General features: G+C 40.0%; 1 protein-coding gene across 3 annotated transcripts in view; it reads left to right on the forward strand.

Annotated features, from left to right (window-relative positions):
- Positions 1-21,739, forward strand: part of SLC12A1 (solute carrier family 12 member 1) — an 87,084-nt gene that overhangs the window by 14,637 nt on the left and 50,708 nt on the right. The window contains exons 4-13 of one of the 3 annotated variants that reach the window (XM_068965454.1): positions 61-156; positions 3,044-3,183; positions 4,216-4,326; positions 6,619-6,730; positions 9,137-9,264; positions 13,641-13,725; positions 17,022-17,173; positions 18,323-18,430; positions 18,725-18,848; positions 20,848-20,949. In XM_068965454.1, the coding sequence (XP_068821555.1) occupies positions 61-156; positions 3,044-3,183; positions 4,216-4,326; positions 6,619-6,730; positions 9,137-9,264; positions 13,641-13,725; positions 17,022-17,173; positions 18,323-18,430; positions 18,725-18,848; positions 20,848-20,949 (1,158 nt within the window). Of the gene's footprint in view, positions 1-60; positions 157-701; positions 798-1,318; positions 1,415-3,043; positions 3,184-4,215; positions 4,327-6,618; positions 6,731-9,136; positions 9,265-13,640; positions 13,726-17,021; positions 17,174-18,322; positions 18,431-18,724; positions 18,849-20,847; positions 20,950-21,739 lie in introns of all 3 variants that reach the window. The other 2 variants (XM_068965452.1, XM_068965453.1) reach the window with 2 other exon arrangements.

A 21,739-nucleotide genomic window follows, 5' to 3' on the forward strand; every position in this document is an offset into this window, starting at 1 on the left:
AACAATCTAAATGGATTATTCCACCATTTAATTGCCTTTATTTTTCCTTTCTCAACTGAGGTCTTGGTGTGATTATCATCGGCTTAGCCGTGACAGTGACTTGTATCACTGGTTTATCCACCTCTGCTATTGCTACAAATGGATATGTCAGAGGAGGTAATTAAACTTGTGACCCGCATGATCATTTGTAAGGTAAAGGCAACACAGGCTCAAAGAGGTCACCACTGACATTTCTGAAGTGTTTTCAAAGGTAATCCAAGTTGGTTCCTTTTTTTTTCCTTTTTTTACCCTGCCAGGCAAGAGAGATGCAAGAAAAATGGAGAAGGATTTAACCTTTGTCAAAACCCCGGCTTTCTCATTCAGGTTCCTCTCAAGCAAAAGAGAAGGTCAAATGTTATGTTTTCTCTTTTCACAGCCAGGGTAACTTCTCTCTCAGGACACCAGCATAAGTCAACTTTTTCTTTCCAGGGCCGCATTTTAGATTGTGTTTACTTTTGGAGACCATCCTTCATCACAATGAGCAGTTCTCTGACTTGATCTTTATACCAGGCAAACCAGTTTCTCTTTAGCAAGAAGGAACTCCACCGGGGCCCAAAGGCTTGGATGTGAAAACTTAAATTCAAAGCAGTATAGTCTGCAGCAATAGGGAATCCAAGGAAGAAGAGTAAAATGTAATATCTTCTGTCTTTCATTGCTAACAGGTCTTGGAGTTCTCATAATTCTTCTTTCCACCATGGTCACTTCTATTACTGGGTTGTCAACTTCTGCAATAGCAACTAACGGGTTTGTTCGTGGAGGTAAAATTTCTAAGATATCTAAATATTCTCACTGCTTGCTATGGGTAGGCAAAAACTTTTTATTATACTTTACTTCTTTTTGGTGGGAACGAGAAAGTAGCTCGATGTTCTTGAAGTTGGACCCAGAAGAAAACATAAGGTACTGTCCATATAGCCCCCGTCTACTCTGGTCAGCTACGGTCTCTTGTCTAACCGTCCTCTCTGGCACATTGCAGGTCGTGAAGTCCATGTGCACAAATTCATTGGGTAAATGCTTTACTTTTCAGGCTACTGCACAACTCCAGCTGGGGTTTCTTGAAAACCGATTCCTCAACACAACTTCAGTTTTAAAGTTTAGTACATTTCAGGTACCTTCTAGACCTTCCTATACCTGGATGCAATGGGATCTTTTAGAACATTTCAGGTTTTTCATGGGGAGACAGATCATTCCTTGACAGGGTTCAAACTGATGCCTCCTGAAGTACTTATTGGTGACTTCTTGAAGTCCTGGAGCCAAACACCTTTCTTGGGGGATTTTTCAGGTCTTGGAGTCATCATCATCGGCCTGAGTGTGGTAGTGACAACACTTACAGGTATTTCTATGTCCGCTATTTGCACAAATGGAGTGGTAAGAGGAGGTAAGCCAATCCATGCACTTGTGACTACAAGCTTTGATTATGTAGTGATGTCTAGAGTTGGTTTAATGTTGGAAGTAAAATTTGTACGTTGATAATTAGTTCCCAAAGGATTCAAACAAAACAAAATAATCCAAAATTTAAATAGCAAGGCCTGATTCTTTTCACCAAAAATTAAGAGCTCTCCAGAAAAGATTTTTTGGGCCCACTTCCTGTGATTGATCATGTTTATAAAGCAGAGAATGACCAGGTGTCTAGAAAGAAAGCATGTGTTAAAGTGAAATGAATGGTTTCTTTGTGCCTTGGATGAGCCCCGCTGGCTCTTCCCCAGGCCCTCTTAGAAGGGGTCTTCTTGAGCATTCCAGCTGACACTCCTGACACTTCTCATTCAGTGAGCCCTCAGAGTTCACCCCAACGCTATGCTACCAATGGCCAACAGGCTTCAGAAGATTCTCAAAAAGAAAATAAAACAAAGGGTTACTTTCAAATCATCCAGCAACATGTGGGCCTGGGCTGGAAACAAGTGAGTAAAGTTTGTCATTGTTCTTCAAACTTCCTTTCTTCCTCGACCAAGTCTAGTAATTGGCTGCTAATTTACTTGATGTAATCAGGACAATGGAAATAATGAGGATTTGCCCAACCCAAATAAAAATTTACATTTATAGAGAAGGTGTTGCCCCTTCACCCAAAGGAGTTGCTAGGGAGGAAACAGTGAAAAGGTGTCAGTGAGAGATCATTTTGGTTATAGGTCTGTGTGTTCAGCGTCATTCTTCTACCAATAGTTCAGGACAGGAAGTCATGAACTCACACGGTCTGTGATAACATCCAGTCACCTAGGCCTTTCAACAACTATTTATTTTTGCCTTCAGAACTCAGACCTTTCTCTCAGAACTCTCAAGGTGATTAGCCATTCTGGCTCAGTCTTTCTCATACCCAGAAGTCTGCAGCCATGTGTAGAACTTCCTTTTCAATGTCCAAGAGAGAAGCAATCATCCTAAGGTCTCTGTATATTACTTCCCACTTGCCACTCCCATTCACATATGGGTATTTGGGGATAACCATGCTTTCTTGAGCTAAAATCATCAAAACTAAGTCTGATGTATAAAGTGGATAATACATAGCACTATTTAGTTATCAATTTTAATGTAATAAATATACAGAAAAAAATTATACCAGAAATGAAGCTTGAATGATATTGATAAACTTTACCTACTTCATTTTCTGCCTATGCCTGCCTGTTTCTGGAAATTTCAGATATGAAATTATTAATCTGAACTCTCCAGTGAAGTTAGAGACAAATAGTTTTATATTTTCAAAAGACAAAGAATTTGAAAGAAAAGTTTGCTGTATTCTTATTTGTAGCATTTGTGTACTATGGGTTTTGATAAATTAGATTTTATTTAGTCAAGATAGTTCTAGTGTAGATTATACACAGAATTCAAAGAAGGGCTAAGTTATTCATTAAGTTGACACAAGATTTCTAAAATTACTAGGATTTATAATATTTTTATTAAAATAAAAATTAGAATAGTTAGTACTTTAAATGTTCTCAGACAGTCACAATTGTTTGGTCATATAAACTAAATCCTCTAGCAGTTTGTCAGTATAAAACGTGTTCCTTTCTTGTTTCAGGTGGGGCCTACTATCTTATTTCCAGAAGCTTAGGGCCTGAGTTTGGTGGATCTATAGGCTTGATCTTTGCTTTTGCCAACGCAGTGGCTGTTGCTATGTATGTGGTGGGATTTGCTGAGACGGTGGTAGATCTTCTTAAGGTAATTAAAAGCTTTTGTTCTCTTCATCCAAGCAAGATAATTTGGTTTAATTTGCTTTTTCGGGGCACTAGAGGATATCATTATGGCTAGATGAGAGGAAATAGATTTATTGTGCAGAATGTGGAAACTGAATATAGTTGGCATCAGAACTTCTTAGAGTCCTGGCTCTCACACTTCCCAGCTGACAGATTTTGGACCAGTCCTTTTGTTCATCTGAACCTTGCTTTTCAAATCCATAATATGGGTTAATAATATTGTCCTATGTTTTTCATACAAATGTGGTACAGATCAAATGGAATAATGGATATGAAATACAGGGCAAAACATGAAAGAAAAGATAAATAATGAGCATTTTTGTCAGCATCAATATTACTATATGGTTACAGATGTCCAAAGGGAAAGAAAGTTCAAGCATCAGGATTCACTGTAGGAAACTGGGCATTAGGTGCTCCCTCTGGATGGCGTGCATGTGAGCACATTAATTAGTTAGTGTGTGAGCTAGCTTCCAGTCCCCCCTCTGTGGCAGTGATAGCAGATACTGAATTCAATAGGTAATAGTACCTCTGTTTGAAAATCAGATGAATAAATGAGTGGAGTGTATAGTTCATAGTTTGTTCTTTAATTGAGTAGCACTTATTTTTTGATATTCACATTGGAGACCACTCATTTTCATCTCTCTAGGATTCCCCTTGACACACAAAAATAACTGGTTGTTCTCCTGAAACAAAACGTGATAAGTGTACATGCCCATAATTTTACTTAGTGCTACAATAGTTTCAAAAGCTGTGCCTAGAATGGATCTCTAAAAATTTTAACTCCTAACCTTGGCTATCAAAGGCTTATTATTATAGGAAAAAGTAATGCTAGATGTTTTATCTTCTCAAATTTATCAGCACTTCATTTTTCTATTATCCCCAAACAGCAGGGCATAGTATCTTTTTTTATTGTTAAATGCTACAATAACACATACAGACAAAAAAAAAAAACACTTCTAACTATTTAGGGGGGATTTTTTTGTTGTTGTTGTTCCAGGAGAGTGATTCGATGATGGTGGATCCAACCAATGACATCCGGATCATAGGCTCCATCACAGTGGTGATTCTTTTAGGAATTTCAGTAGCTGGAATGGAATGGGAAGCAAAGGTTAGTTTCTCAAAATGATATTACCAACAACTGCTAGTCAGCTTCCTGAACAAATTGCAGGAATAGAAGGAACTCCATATTCAAAAGGAATTGCTATTATTACTTTCTATGGTAAAAAGAGCCTGGTCAGTGCTCAGTGGAACAAGTCCTCAAAGCACAAAGTCCAGGCAGTAGTAAGTCATAGCTCATGTGATCAGGCCTATACTTTGTCCTTTATTCTGTAGTCACAGTGACATAGCCAACAAGATTACTGCTATCTTCACGCACAGACCCCTTGTGGTCATAGCAATAGTACATACTGGAGGCCTATGTTTTTTCCTCATTTCCCTGGTATCCCCTTCCTAGCTGACTGTCCACAAGCTATGACAAGTGTGTTGGGAGAAGATAACAGAGGCAGAAACTGTCATTCCCCTCTGAAATCCCGTACGGTAGCAGCAAATCTAAGGGTACCTGAGGCCCTGGAACTAGAGAATATCTGGATTTAATGATTAGTATGTTGTCGTTTAGCCACTAAGTCATGTCTGACTCTTTGTGACCCCATGGACTGTAGCCTGCCAGTTTGATTCTCGAGGCAAGAATACTGGAGTGGGTAGCCATTTCCTTCTCCAGGGGTTCTTCCCGACCCACGGATTGAACCTGTGTCTCTGCATTGGCAGGCAGATTCTTTAGCATCTGAGCCAATAGGGAAGTCACTCAGAGATTAGTATACCAGTTAGTAAATTTCTGAATGGTGGGGAGAATGTCTTTTGCTTGCTTTGTAACTCTCCACAGTGACTAGTACAATCAAAACTCCTAGGTTCCTATGTGCAGTAACTAGATCTCAAGTGGTCACCAGAAATGAAAAGATAGCCAAAACCTCCCATTTTATATAAGGCAATAGAAAACATTCTTACATGGCGTTTATTTGTGGGTTATGCATTCACACATTAAACAAAAACTGACGAAGTGCTTATCATGTGCTGGGTATTCTGCTAGGCACTGGATATTCAGTGTGACCCAGACAGGCACAATCCTTGTCATAGCTGAGTATATGGTCTACAGGGAGATGAGTAATAAAAAAGTAAATATAGAATGGTAAATTGTGAAAGTGCTATAAAGGAAATAAACAGGGCACTGAGATAGAATATAGCAGGGGGAACATACGTTAGATTATTCCCTGAGGGAGGCAATGTAGTTTCATGACAGTGGAAGGTAGAATTTAGAGCTCCAGCTCTGTAGTTAGAGTGGATTTGAACCTGGTTTATGTCTATACGACCTTTGGTAAATTACTTAACCTCTCTATCCCTCAGATTTTTTTATCCTTAAAATGATGATAGCAGTATTACCTACTTCATACAGTTGTGGGTGGTTATTATTTACCTGAGAGGATATTGGTAAAGTTAAAACTGCATCTGTTGTACTGTAGCCCTCACAAACGTTAGCTGTTACTGTTTAGATTCAGTGGGCAAGAAAGCTTCTGTGAAGACATAGGTTTGCAAAATATAGGGAGAATTGCATTTCCAGCTGAGGGAAACAACCAAGCCAGTAAATACCTTGAAATGTCAGAGGGACCTAAGAACAGATGATTTGGCTGGTCAGCCTTGGAGACAGCTTGTGCTGAGCACACACGGGTATGATCGCTCGACCCCGAGTGCACTAGGCATCCTGGGAATTCTGTGCCTCATTCTGTATTCTCATACTCCTGCAGTTAGTCCCAGGAAGGGCAAGAATCCACAGGAGCTCCGCTGAGGAAAGAAGACAGCTCTGTCAGTGTCAAATCTTTTGGCTCCACTTACATTCCTAGGGACACTGCACTAAGTTACCCACTTAGTACTTAGAATGCTCTTGAAATATCACCTTCAAGTGCACAAGCACATGCGTGCATGCATGTTTAGTCGCTGTCGTGTCTGACTCTTTTGCGACCCCATGGACTATAACCCGCCAGGCTCCTCGGTCCATGGGATTTTCCAGTTAAGAATACTGGAGTGGGTTGCCATTTCCTCCTGCAGGGGATCTTCCCAACCCAAGGACTGGACCCACATCTCTTATGTTTCCTTCATTGGCAGGCGGATTCTTTATCGCTGCTTTTCCTCAGAAGGCATGCACCATTGAAAATGTAACATCTGTTCTTAGACCAAATAAGGCTTATTAAGATGCCATTTTAGAAGAACACCCTTATTACCTACGATAGTAGAATCTTAACTGGAATTATTAGATAGGGTCTTCATTCAGTGGGCATTTACAACTTTTATAATAATGTAAAAAGGCCATTGAATAAATCTAATTTGACCTCCTGTTACTTTGTCATTCCAGGCTCAAGTGATTCTTCTGATCATTCTTCTCATTGCTATCGCAAACTTCTTCATTGGAACTGTCATTCCATCCAACAATGAGAAAAGGGCCAGAGGTTTCTTTAATTACCAAGGTATGGGTGTCAAATAGCTTGCTTTGCAATGAAAGCTTCTTCTTTGCCCGCCTCATCACCATCCCCATAACCATTGCTCTGGCCACTGGAGGCCCAGGGAATAGTCTCAGGTTTGAGTCAGGAGAGCCAGAGTGAGTCTCAACCTTGCTGCTTGCCAGCTAGACAGGTCACATAACACTATTTGTCTCAGATTTTCCTGCCAAGGTGGGAATGATCATAGCAACTTCCTAAAGCGATGTTGAAAAGCACGTAAGATAGCGGATGTTAAAGTGCTTTGAAAACCTTAGAGTGCTGGAGCCTAAAAAATAAACCTCTCCTTAAGCAGCAAAATATAAAGAAACTATATATTTTTGGACTAAAAATAGCCGTGTACATGCGCAGTTGGGGCAAAATTATAGACAAAAGATACAGAGACCAAAAAATTCCATCTGCCACTTCTGAAAAGTCTAGAGCAAAAGTAGGGGATTAAAGCAAAAGCACACGCCCCCTGCACACAATATTACCTCAGTTCAGTTCAGTCGCTCAGTCATGTCCTACTGTTTGCGACCCCATGAGTCACAGCACGCCAGGCCTCCCTGTCCATCACCAACTCCTGGAGTTCACTCAGACTCACGCCCATCGAGTCAGTGACGCCATCCAGCCATCTCATCCTCTGTCGTCCCCTTTTCCTCCTGCCCCCAATCCCTCCCAGCATCAGAGTCTTTTCCAATGAGTCAACTCTTCACATGAGGTGGCCAAAGTACTGGAGTTTCAGCTTCAGCATTAGCCCTTCCAATGAACACCCAGGACTGATCTCCTTTAGAACGGACTGGTTGGATCTCCTTGCAGTCCAAGGGACTCTCAAGAGTCTTCTCCAACACCACAGTTCAAAAGCATCAATTCTTCGGCGCTCAGCTTTCTTCACAGTCCAACTCTCACATCCATACATGACCTCAGGGGTGGGCAAAACACCGAAGGCCAGCCCTCTGGCCCAACCTCTGGACACACTCCCTACCCTCACCCCATATAAGGAACAAGCTTACCCTGCCCAGGGAGCCAGGGAACAAGGGAACCTGTTATTTGTTCTGACTCCCCTCTGCTGCAGCTGGGGCCCCAGTAAAGCCTCGTCTGAAAAAAATAAAAAAACCTTGAAGTGCTGTACACATTGTCTCTGTCGAACAGTAGGGGTGTCTGTGCAAAAAAGGAACACAGCTCAGACAATGTGCCCAACCACTGGGAGCGCCGAAATCAAACACAGACATTTTTTCATCCTGCTAGTCATTTTTGTACCTTGCTTTCTTATGACATTATCTAGCTGAGCATCACTGTCAGGTTTTCAAACAGAAAATATTGTAGGAACTATTAACATAGCAGCTGTGATCAAGGCATGAACATTGACTTCTCTCTTCTATTCTAGTCCACCTATCCCCTCTTTCCTAGCTTTCCACCCTAGCATACTGAAGAATCCATGGCTGAGGTTTTTTATATTTCCCTTCAATATTTACCTGGTTGTCACTATTTGTTCCCTTTTTATATAACATCACTTCTTTCTTCCTGATTCTTTTTCTTTGTAAAGATTGTCTTGCTTGATTTGCATATCCTTTTCCTTTTGCTTCTTTCCCCCTTTTCCAGCTCCTGCTATAAATTTTTTTATGTTTTCATTTTTTTTCTTATTTTTGCTTTTCCCCAGATTCTTTTGTTTACAATTTTCTTCCTTCCTTTTCTTTCTTTGTTTTTGCTTATGTTTTTCTTTTTTTCTAGATTGTTTCCATTTCATTTAAATAATTTGGTGACAACCTGCAGTACATTTTTATTTTATGACCAAAGCTCCTCACTATATATGAGAATTCTTATACATGAGAATTTGATATAAGGATCTAAGATTCAGTCTCTAGTGACAAAGGTCAGGGAGGTTAGAACATTAGTATCAAAACTGTAAGGTAGCTTCATCCGCAAGGTTCTACAATTCAAAACAAAACAAAAACAAAACAAAGGGCGTAGTAAAGCAATATGCTGATTAAGGTATATATACAAGTGAGAATGTAGTTGTATGTCTGTAGGGCAATATGATGCGGTATATATGTGAGTACGCCAGTTCAATCATGAGAGAATTTTTTCTGTTTCCTTCTTTTTCAGTCTTCTAGATTCAAATAAATCAGAGAGCATGGGTCTCCATTGTCATGAAAATTACTGACTTTTCAGAGAATATTCTAGAGATTGAAAACCTTGTGACATGTATTTTGATACCTGGCAAATATTAACATGAGGTTCATCAAGATTATACCAATATCTTCAAGCTCATTCCATTTAGATTATAGGAACACATTTGCATTTAGGACTACAGAAGCCAAAGGTAACTTTATCTGCTACCAGTGAAGAAAGTCATTTCCTTGCTACGTGATAATTTTCTCATTATTTGTGTTGCAGCATCAATATTTGCAGAAAATTTTGGGCCAAGCTTCACCAAAGGTGAAGGCTTCTTCTCTGTCTTTGCCATTTTTTTCCCAGCAGCAACTGGGATCCTAGCTGGTGCCAATATCTCGGGAGATTTGGAGGTATGTTATTTTCTGTGCTTTGTAATTCTAAGAAGCAATGGCGCAGTTGCTCAGGACAGGGAGCTACAGACATCAACAGTGACCATGTTTCTCTATAGATTTCAAAGCTATAAGATTTCTTCAAGGTTTCCTAGTTATTTAAAAAGTTCTCTCTCTTAATGACAAATTGTACTGCCAAATTATTCTATTCCTGATAGTTCTTCCAAAAGTCTAATTCAGTAAGCTGAGCCACTGGAGAGGCCCCCTCTGTGACTTTACCTAGTTGCGAAGACTGGGAAATGTAATCTCTAGTTGGACAGCCATGTGCCCAGGTAAAATTTTAAGGAAATCTAGTATTATTGTAGGGAGTTCTAATATTAAAGGGTGGGCTTCCCTGGTGGCTCAGTGGTAAAGAATCCACCTGCAATGCAGGAGACACAGGTTTGATCCCTGGGTCGGGAAGATCCCTTGGAGAAAGAAATGACAACCCACTCCAATATTCTTGCCTGGAGAATCCCATGGACAGCGGAGCCTGGCGAGCTCCTCACAAAAGCCTCACAAAAGAGTCAGACACAATTTAGTGACTCAACATCAACAGCAACAGTATTAAAATGAGGAAGATGAGAATGGATATTAAAGGACAATAAATAATCTTTACCACATATGAAAAAAATAGAAAACACAGGTTTTACCTCAACAAATTTACAATCAACTTTGGAAGACTAGAAATATTTGCAAGTTATCAGGGGAGATATATGTACATACTGTATATATATACATATGTATATATATATACATGCAAACTGAATGCATTGTCCAAGTGGATTATGAAATAAAAATAAAAATAAAGAAGAAATAATTACATTAGGAACAATTTTTGCAATGAAGAAACTTTTGAGCAGTAAGTAAAAGCAAAAGCTGATTACTGACAACAATCAGGAAATGTAAGGGTATTCCAGGCAGAGAAGACAAAAGGACAGACAGGCAAGGGAAAATTGTGGGACCAGGAAGGAGTCTCTCATGATTCAAGTGGAGAAGCCCTGATAGGCTGAGTATCCTTACAAGGTAAGCAGAAAGGCATTTAAAGGGGCCTGAGTGAGAGATGTTTGCTCTATAATATAACTTCATAAAAGTGGGGACTTTGCCTTTGGTTTTGTTCAGTGCTGTGTCCTTGGAGCTAGCAAAGCTTCAATAAATATTTATTGAGTCAATGAACAAAAGCATTCACATTTGTTATATTAAGGACTATGATGCCACGGTAAATTCAGCAGAGATGCGACATAAAAATGAGCATGCTGAGGCTCAGAAAAATTAAGTAACTTCTTCATAATGAAGTAAGTAAGTAGTGCTGCTTAACAAAATTTAACTCTGGACGTTGAGCTTCTGGTTTCTCAAGATTTGGAAAAGTATCAGAGGTCATAGGTTTAAATTTCAGTAAACTGTAAGAACACATTGAAAGAATATTGTGTTTTCTTTTGACTAAGTTTTTATTGTTTGTTGATTAGCAGTCGGTTCAACTCAGGCATATAAGTAACACTTGTTACTTATACCAGGCATCAGAGACATGAAGAAGAGCTTGCTTAATCCTTCTCAAGCACGTAGTTTGGACAAGACCAATGCAGGAAAAATGGATCAAACAGGTCAGCTTTTGTTAGAGTTAGGAAAGGAACTGGAAAGGATGCTTTTTTTTCTTTCTTTCTTTTCTTTTTTTTTTTTTTTTAACTCTGATCTACAGTAAGGAAATACTATATATCACAACCAAGTGCCTACATATAAAAATTTCTCCTAAACAGTTCAATACTTTATTACAAATGATGTCCTCTGATGTTTTCACATCAGTTCTATTCTACTGTATTGTTTTCATGCTGGTTGCAACCTACCGAATTGATTCCATGTTGAAGCTCACATTTAGCCATTGGGGTTAAAATGGAAGGACAACAGAGGGGAGATGTTTAGTGGGTAACTACACTAACCTGTAATTAAAAATAAATTTTAAAAAAAGAGAGAAAGAGCTATGGGACTGGGAAACCCAAGAGAGAGGAAATCAAGAGATGATGATGCTTTGGGATGTAGTAATTAACATGATCAGAAGCCAGAGGGGTCAAGCATGTTAAGGACTAAAAGACGACCACATGTTGGGATGTGGCAACCAAAGTTCTGGACTTATAGTAATAATTGTTTCTGAGAGTGAAACTAGAGCATAATAAATTCAGTTCAACTTAGTAAACGTGTTATTTGCACATTCTGGGGATATGCAAGACGCTACCTCTGCTCACAACCTCAGAATCCTTCTCAAGATTCCGAGGCTCTTCAGGCTGATAGTGACAGCTAGCAGGAACTGGCACAAGGGGATGCTATACAAGGTTCCCATCCTGAACCTTCTACTTGTTAACACACTATTGATGGTCTGTAAACATGTGTGTGGGAGAAGATTTTCAAGGTACACAGATCTAATCAGGAGAGTTAAGATGGTGTTTCAGAGATGAAAGATTAGGATATGGTTGACACGCAACCAGCAGCAACCTAGTAAGACTGCTTGTACTGTGTCCCAAGGGGAAAAAAATATATATTTAATGTAAAAAGGTGAAGGAAGGTGAGATTTTGTGCTACTGCTTAAGGGATGGAAATAAACATTTGGAATGAAAACTAAGAATCTAAGTCCTGTCCTGACTAGAGGAAAAGTAACCAGGACAGGCAGTGTGAGTATGTGACCAGACATTAAGATATTGGCATCCCGACTTATATCACATCAAGTTTGACCCTCAAGTAACTCCTAAATAAGGAAATTTTGAGCTTGTAGCAGGTCTACAGCTACATGGAAATTATCTTATGTGTAGAGTGGGGTGTGTGCTTGCTAAGTCACTTCAGTCGTGTCCGACTCTTTGTGACCCTATGGAGCGTAGCCCACCAGGATCTCTGTCCATGGGGTTCTCCAGGCAAGGATGCTGGAGTGGGTTGCCATGCTCTCCTCCAGGGGATCTTTGTGTTTTAGGTATACCACTTCTGTTCATCTTCATGCCTCTTTTCCCTATATATATCTCCTTTCTTCCCACTTATATCAATTCTTCAATTTTCACTGATAGCTCAAGAAACCCTTTATCACTGAAAGGAAATTTGAAACATACTATAAATGGATATTGAGTGGGGTTCATTTCAGCCATGGTTGCCCTCTTTTTCTCTCTGTGTGCTACTCAGTGCACACATTCTCTTTTGGAGACAGTAGATTGAAATGAAGAGGTTGCATATATCAGACAAATCCTGTGCACAGATATTCCTACAAGAGTGGGAAGAAATGAATGACTACAGAATGGCTCCATAGGGCTGGCTTACTTCCCTGTGGGGACAGATTTACTTGGTTTAATTAACATTTCCAGCTGTCAGCTTGAGTCTGCATTCGTTATGAGTTGATTTTTCTGATGGATTTGATCAGCAGATTTAAGTTAATGAAACACAGAACTCAGATTTTGACTGCATTGATTGCTCACTTGTATCGATGAGTCTCATGTCCTCTGGAGGGGGAACTGATGCCTACTGGGATGGTGCTTTCCTCAGTTCAGTATTTACTAACTCCTACTCTGTGCCAGCACTGTCTTATAGGTAATGAATACATTGAAATCTCTACTTAATAATCCCTGTTAAGTTGAACTCTATTATAGAGAAGTTATGCTGCTTGGAAATTGATTATGATATGATTCAACCCCCAAAATAGGATATAAAATGGTATATTATATATGATGTGAGCTCAGCTCAGTGAATTTATATACATTTATGGGCTAGAGAAAAGCCCATTTTCTGGTATAAGCTTAAATTTGCCTCTTTCTTTATGCCTGCCTATGGAAATTAAATATCTCTCAATGCAGTTATTCCTGAACTAGATTCCAAAACAAGAATTTGAGGGATTGGAGAATGTAGCAGATTATCCTTTTTGCTCATTCAAAAGTGATTTTTTTAAAGCAAGTCTAAGCTTAGTACAAAACAAATACACACAGAGATATATCGCCAGTGTACCAGATATGTTACGTTGATATGTTACCCCGCCCCCTCAGTACTCTGTGGTCTGAGACACCTCCATGAAATTCACAGGAGATTAAGGGGAGGGACAGGAAGAGGTATTAGTGAGTGACTAACTAGCCTACTTTTCTGTAAAAACTCCCTCCTGGTCAGTTACAGATCTCTTCTGTTCAGCACAAAGTTCGACAGATTTCTTTATTCACTCTTGTCTTTGTCCAAAAAGAACTGGAGCTCAGCACTTTGCCATTTGCTTGATTTTTTTTTTCTCTTTAGAACTTGTCCCAGGAAGGGTAGCCTAAAATTGTGAAAATACAGAACTAACTCCAAGTGATATCTGTTTCTTATTCCACTCTCTCTCCTTGTTCCTCTACGTTATTTTTTCAAAGGATCCCCAAGATGCCATCCCCAAAGGAACCATGCTGGCCATCTTCATCACCACGGTCGCCTACATAGGAGTAGCCATTTGCGTGGGTAAGTTATGTTGTCTCTGGTGTCAGAATGCCAGAATTACAAGGGATCCAGTTGCTTTTCATGCCAAGTTTTATGTTTCATGGCTTTCCATGGAACATAAGTTGAAAAATTTTTAATAGACAACAATTTAAATTCCCTTGTTGGGTGCTCTAGGAGTTTGAATGCAATTAAGGTGTAACCACAGGTGTCTCTGGTACTTCCCTGCTGGCTCAGACAGTAAAGCATCTGCCTACAATGCGGGAGACCCAGGTTCAATCCCTGGGTCAGGAAGATCTCTTGGAGAAGGAAATGGCAATCCACTCCAGTATTATTGCCTGGAAAATCCCATGGATAGAGGAGCCTGGTAGGCTACAGTCCATGGGGTTGCAAAGAGTCGGACACGACTGAGCAACTTCACTTTCACTTTCATTCTGAACTGAAGTCTCTCAGTTGTGTCCGACTCTTTGCAACCCCATGGACTGTAGCTTACCAGCCTCCTCTATCCATGGGATTTTCCCGGCAAGAATACTGGAGTGGGTTGCCATTTCCTTCTCCAGTCACTTTCATTCTACCTGAACACAAAAATGGATTTTTTGCTGCTGCAGGTAATAATTCCACTGCCAGGGAAGCCACCACTTCTAGCAACCTCCTCCCCTGCATTTATGAGGCAGGTGAGGGACAGAATAAGAGTCCAAAACAGAACAAAACAAATAAAAACAAAAACAACAATGACAAAACCCTTAGGAAAGTATGAAAGATATAGAATGAATGACTGTGACTCCTCCTTGCACTGCTGTCCCTAATGTGGAAATGTCACCGTCACCAACTGGCAGGCAATCAGAACAAGACCCAGCTGCCAGCAGTGTGGGCAGCCAGCCCCCACATTGCTCAGTGAGCAGAAAATATGTGAATTTGCCTGCTGTTCTTAAACTGACTTTTGTTCCACCTGCTGCCTGCAGCCACACCTCCTCCTGGTTGGGGGTCACCTCCAGCTTGTGCCATTATTGGAGAGGAAGGAATGTGAAACATTCAGAGACGAAAATTTTTCTGTGCACACTTATGAATACAGCCCCAGGCTGGACCACTGTGGAATCCCATCTGGCCATTTAAAAGGGGACATTCTGGTTGTCCTCTGCTTACTATGAAGGAAATTGAGATAGTACATATGTTCTGAGTTGGATTCTTTGGGGCAAAAAAAAAGCAAAACAATTAACTTAGATTCTTCTCTCACTGCCTCTTATTTCCAGAAATTGGATAATGTTGTTAACTCTATTGTCACATTGCCAAGTTTAGTTACAAATCAAGGGATATTATTCCAATGATTTAGGAAATCAATACTTTTTAAATGACATTGAAATTACCTAAATTTCACAAATGGTTTTTCTTTCTCCTACAAAGTAAAAAGGAAGGGATGAATAAAGGTATAGGCCTGACTTCAGAGATTCTTCTCATTATTGGTTCTGATGGGTAGAAAAACCTGTGTTTCTATATTTTTCTCAGGATAAGAAAAGGATATTCATGAGGTCCCTGGCCTGTCATTAGTTCAAATAATAGCTCATGGCTTGGCTTCATGGGAATTTGGGGAGTTTGATTATGCAGAAGTGAAACCACAAGATTTTTAAAAGTCAGCTCAGCCTAAATGAACAGTGCAAAAAGGACTGGATAGTTTTGCTTAGTAACTAACCAACACTTACAATTTCAAGTATCTAAGTAGAGGTTGGTAGGCCACTTCTCAGGGCTATATAGAAAGGGTTCCTGCACTGATCATTTTAAATGACTCTTTCAGCTAAAGGATTCAATAAGTTGTAAGTCTTTCCTTGATTCAAAGAGTATAAATTCAAAGAGTATGAGCTCTATAATTGAGAGTTCCCATTAATATCTATTACTGGAATGTCTCTTAAAATAATTAGCAAGAAATGAGAACTCACCTGGCTGGAGACTGAAAAGCAAAATGAACAGTTTCATTGATTGGCATTTAGTTTGTAAAGTATTTACCCTTCAAGTAGTTCGGAAAAGTTTATATATATATTTCATAGCTATATTCATATCTCAATAATCCTATCAAATACATAATGGCAGAGAATACAGTTAGAAAAATTCAGAAGAAAAATAAATAATTTAAATATATATGTCAAGAATCTTTAAAATGCACATAACTCCATTTTGAGGAATCTATCCTAAAGAAATACTTCGAATTACAGAAGAAAAATTGTATGCACAAAGATGTTCATAGGATGTTTGTTACAGAAAATAACAGAAATTAACTCAAAGGTACAAAAATAATAAACTGAGATAAATACTTGGTATAGCAGTATTTGACCATGAATAGTACCTGGGAAGGGCTTCCCATGTGGCTCTAGTGGTAAAGAATCCACCTGCCAATGCAGGAGAGATAAGAGCAGATTGGATCCCTGGGTCAGGAAGATCCCCTGGAGGAGGGTACGGCAACCCATTCCAGTATTCTTGCCTGGAGAATCCCACGGACAGAGGAGCTTGGTGGGCTACAGTCTATGGGGTCGCACAGAGTCAGACATGACTGAAGGGACTTAGCATGCATGCACGCATTACCTAGGAAATCTTAACATTTTATCCTCAAATATTTTCTGTATCTTTTAAACCATTGAAATTTTATAAAAAGTAAAATTATAATGGTTTAAGAAACTATACAAAGAATACCATTAGCTGAAAATAAGAGCTCAGTTCTCTTAATTACTAGTATTCAATAATGTCATCCCTTGGTTCTCTCACAGATGAGGAAATAAATCCTTCTTTCTGGAAAGCTCCCAATCAGTAGCATTAACCTGGAAATCTGAATTGAATAAATATTACGTGCAAAGCACTGCTATGTGCACTTCAAAAAGGAAAGAAGTCTCGATCCCAAGCCTCTTACAGAGGCAGGCAGAAAGCTGGGACTTTAACCACCCAAGGACACCTTAGAGATAGGGGCCGCTCCCAGGCCTCAGAGGATGGGAACTTTCAGGTATCACATCAGAGGAAATATTGACCATGAAGACAGGATAGGTCAAAGTAAACTAAGTATGTTTTCAGAAGAAAAACAAGTGTGCATGCTCAGTCGTGTCTGACCCTTTGTGACCCTATGGACTGTTAGCCCACCAGGTTCCTCTGACCATGGAATTTTACAGGCAACAATACTGGAGTGGGTTGCCATTTCCTCCTCCAGCAGATCTTCCCAACCCAGGGTCAAACCCACATCTCCTGAGTCTCCTGCTTTGCAGGAAGATTCTTTACCGCTTGAGTCTTTGGGGGATATCTGAACCCTTCAAGTAAGGAAATGACAAACCTTGTTGTGTTCCCAGGGGCTTGTGTGGTCCGAGATGCCACTGGGAGCGTGAATGACACCATCATTTCTGGGATGAACTGCAATGGTTCAGCAGCCTGTGGGTTAGGCTATGACTTCTCAAGATGTCGACATGAACCATGTCAGTATGGGCTGATGAACAATTTCCAGGTTGGAACTTCAAAAATTAATAATGTTTCCTGCTATTGCTTCCATTTTTTAGAACATCATGTGTAATGAAACTTCTGACTCTCCAACAGATTGGTTATCGACTGATTCGAATTCAGCAAGGAATAATTTGTGTGGGAGGAAAGGGAGTCCTATAGGCATTCATTATGTGGTTACACTCACTGTGGTGGTGTGAGAACAGGCAGTTGTATGAATTGCGTCACCCAGGGAAAGATTACCACCCGCCATTATGCATCTTCCAATCAATCATGTAAGATTTCCTGGTGGGCAGATAGAGAGACTTCGATTAGTTAGCACTTGGAATGCATTTCATGCCTGGGCTTCACTCAGGAAAAGCCTCTGTGATGGTCCTGGAGTGTATGGAGGACAAGGCCAAGAGGGGAACTGTGAGTGCCGGAAAGGGGAGAAGAATGAGGGGTGGGGAAGGAACCAGGGAAGTTGGGGAGACTGTGGAACTTAAAACAGATTAATTTGCCTGAATGATTGGTGAGCAGAAGGAGAAGCAAATTTGTTGTCAAGGCTTCATTCATCTATTTTAATAACCAACAAAGAGAAATTAACTCAGCTGAAGTCATTATTACAAATATGACTTAAATTGATAGAATCTCATCATGTCTCAGACCTAAAATTATGTTTAATGAGCACAGGAAAAGCAAAGATTTGAAAAGCTTCTATGTGCAGGAAGAACAAGAAAGGCTAATGCCTTTTAAAAAGATTGGTAAACAGCTGAGTCCCTCCCCAGACTTTATTAAAATACCACTTTCTGCTGGATAGAATTTCCCGTTGACCAAGAAACAGATGCCCAGAAAGGACAGAGGGGAAAAATACAAAAATCCTTGAAATCATTTCCTTGTTTATTCTTTCCAGTATCTTCTGGACATATTGTGGTGAGCATTTGTTCCTTTTATCCAAAAACAGCAACAACAAAGGCATTTCCATTTTGAAAAAAAAACGGCTATTAAGAACTCAGAATGAAACAGGGGGGAAAACATCTGATTAGAAGCAATTAGCTTACAAAAGAGATTCGAAACCCCAGAAAGTGGAAAGGGAAGCATTTGCATTAAAATTTGGCTCAAATTTTTGTTTTAACTCTGTTGGATGAGTCTCCTTACTTGAACCTCTCTCCTCAAGGTCATGAGCATGGTGTCAGGGTTCGGCCCCCTCATCACTGCTGGGATCTTTTCTGCAACACTCTCCTCGGCCCTGGCCTCCCTCGTCAGCGCACCCAAAGTGTTCCAGGTGACGTACGCATAAGAGCACGTGCTTCTCCCTCCCTCTGAGATATCCGCTCTCGCTGGTGATCATTTTCCATCATTTTCTGAAACAGTTTAATGTTTGCATCTGGCTCCGATGCTATGTCTGCCACATAGTAGAGATCGATTCAAATAATATAAAGAATGATAAACTGCAGTGTTAACTTGTGCTTCATATTGTGTATCACTTTGTCTTTTCCCCAAATCTTCTTGTTTGAATAGCCCAGGGAAAATGACTCTGCATAGATATAAATGACGAATTTCTCCTCTTTTCCATTAGGCTCTGTGCAAGGACAACATCTACAAAGCTCTGCAGTTCTTTGCAAAGGGATATGGGAAGAACAATGAGCCCCTGAGAGGATACTTTCTCACTTTTGTTATAGCCATGGCGTTCATTCTTATTGGTTTGTAGTTTTCTTGTTCTTACTGAAAGCCAACAAATTCTTCCGATTACTCATAGGGTTTTCCTGTGACCTTGAGAAATTATCTGTTTTATGTCTAATACTGCATTTGGGAATATTGCAGTCTAAGAAGGAAATGAGAAATCCTTGTGTGTGGAGGGCCTTGGAGGACTTGAGGTGGGCTTTGGACTTTAATCTCTTCTTTGAATCTGAATGTTGGAAATCCATCCAACCAAATGCAACCAACTCCTTCCTTGGACCTGCCGGATACTGTCTAATCCCACATTGCCTCCCGCTGCCACCTGTCCTTACATCTCCTGGCCACCAGCAGGAGAGCTGAAATGTCTATTCTCAAAATGTGGCCTGCTGACCACAAAATGTGGTCACCTGTGGATCTGGAAAATTGTGGATTGGTCACACCCAGTCCCACAGCTAGAATCTCCGGTGATAAAGAATCCGAATTTTTACAAGTTCCCGAAATTCATAAACCACTAATATTTGAGAACCACTTACCTCAGCTCTTTCTCCCTAAGCAATATAGAAACAGCCACATAATCTCAAGGAGGCACACACCTCAAAGTTAGCCTGCACATTCCTCACTGCTCCTTAAGGTACCACCATTGCAGGTGAGCAGAAGGCAAGGATGATAGTAACTATGCATACACAGGCAGAGTCAGATTCAGCAGTAGTGCCAGACAACGAGGGCTTCTCCTCATCCCATAAACTCAGAAAGTGACTATAATTCATGCATCCTCATAAGATTTCCACAAGGTTGAAGAGGGGAACATATGACTCTCCCTGTCTACACATAATCACTTTTTTAAAAAAATCTATGTTTGTTAGATTTTTTTAAAAAATAAATTAAAAAGTAATTATGTGTATATATGTTTCAACTATAATTTAAACTTTAAGACTTCAGTTATTGTCCTAGACTTCAGTTAAGTGATCAAATAGCCCCAGATTTTTTAAATTGCATACATTAAATAATAGTCTTAAATGTCACTCTTTCAGAACGCAGTGGATCAGCTTCATGGTGGCCGCTTTGTGGCAGCTATTTTTGCCTACTCTCTTGCTGACATCCATGTTCCTACAGTCACACTCAGCTTCCATCTGCATCTTTTTCACTGAAGGTGGTAGCTGTCTGATCTTCAGATAAATGAGAACATATCTAAATTATTTTTTATATCATACAGTAAACATCCCAGCTAGGATTTAACCATACTGGATATTTACCTACTGAGGTAAAACTTTTTTTCGGCAAACCTTCAGAGGTAAAATTCTCTAGAGATGTAGAAAAGTAGGAGTGACTAACAAAAATTCTGAAAGTCAGAGAGAGCAAGCTGGGTATATGCAGAGATATATCCTGTTAGATGGTTTGGATGTACAGGTATTTAACTAACCTGTCACCCTGTAGAACATTTTGATTCTATGCATGCTCAGTCACTAAGTCGTGTCCAACTCTTTTCAACCCCTGGACTGTAGCCCGCCAGGCTCCTCTGTCCATGGGATTTCCCAGGCAAGAATACCAGTGTGGGTTGCTATTTTCTTCTCCGATGGATCTTCCTGACCCAGGGATCAAACCCACATCTCCTGCATTGGCAGGTGGATTCTTTAACACTGAAGCACTTAGGAAACCGTTTGATGGTATACAAAGCAGATAAAGGGCCCTGGATTTGGTACCTCTGCGATAGCTACAGGGAATTTTGTCATCTGCCTGATTTCCAAACTTTCTATCCACTTCCACTTGAATTTTCTGTGGGTAGATATCTTGATTGTCTATTTTATTGGTGAGTTTTCTTGTTTCTTACTTTATAGAAACTTTGGCTGAAAATACATTTCAAATGAGTGCAGACCCAAAGAAAAATCACAATCTTCTTAAACTTTGACAGATGCTAGCTATGGTTTCAATTTCCAAATAAAGTCAAACTTCCAGACTGTAACAGCTGTTCAGCCCCTGGTCTCATCACTCATATGTACATACTCAATTCTGCTTCCTTCACAGCGGAACTGAACACCATTGCTCCCATCATCTCCAACTTTTTCCTGGCCTCATATGCACTTATTAACTTCTCCTGCTTTCATGCCTCTTATGCCAAATCTCCAGGTAAGTTGACTTTTCAAAACTAAAATAAACTTAAGCAAACAACTTCGTTCGTCTCAACAAGATGAAATAAGTCAGTGAAAACCACTGAATCTGTGTTTATATGCTTCCTTATATCTTAGTGGGCAGTGTAATTCACTTTCTTTTGGTGAGTTGGGGGGTGACTTCTGAAATAGAAAAAGAATCATTTGAGCAATGGCCTTTTTGACCAACCGTAAAGTCAATTTTCTCCTGCGGCAATAAATTATTCATTGCAAGAGAAACCACATTTATTGCAGCAGTAGAAAAACACCACTATTTATTTCCAGGGTGAAAGTGACCACAGAAGTGGAATAAATGTGTATATTTGAAACTTTCTTACTGTCAATTTGTTTTCTGCCCATGGTGCAGAAGAGAAGGATGAGTAGTTCCCATAATTACCTGCTGAGTACAGGCAGTGCAGATTCACGCTGAAGCTGGTGACACCCCTGCACTCCTCAGACTGTTGTTTAAAGTGGTGAGAAATTTCACACCAAAGAACCTCCCCCTATCTTTGTCACCTCTCACCTCTTCTTTGCTTCCACTGGCCATTAGAATGTTTTCGCCTTTCCATCAGAAGAGAGTAGAAAATTCTTCACTACAAGGACTTTTGTTAAGGATATAAACACATCTTCACTTTTTAGGGTCTGCCAGGAACTCAAGCCTCCTTTGGAAAACCTCCTGCCAAAATATAGATGGAAGGGGAGCCTTCATCTACTTAAGGCCACTAGGCTCCAGAAGATGACAGAAGAAGCTTTGTTTCTGTTTTGTTGCC

Source organism: Capricornis sumatraensis, chromosome 2 (assembly GCF_032405125.1).
Source record: "Capricornis sumatraensis isolate serow.1 chromosome 2, serow.2, whole genome shotgun sequence".
In the NCBI taxonomy this organism is placed as follows: Eukaryota; Metazoa; Chordata; class Mammalia; order Artiodactyla; family Bovidae; genus Capricornis; species Capricornis sumatraensis.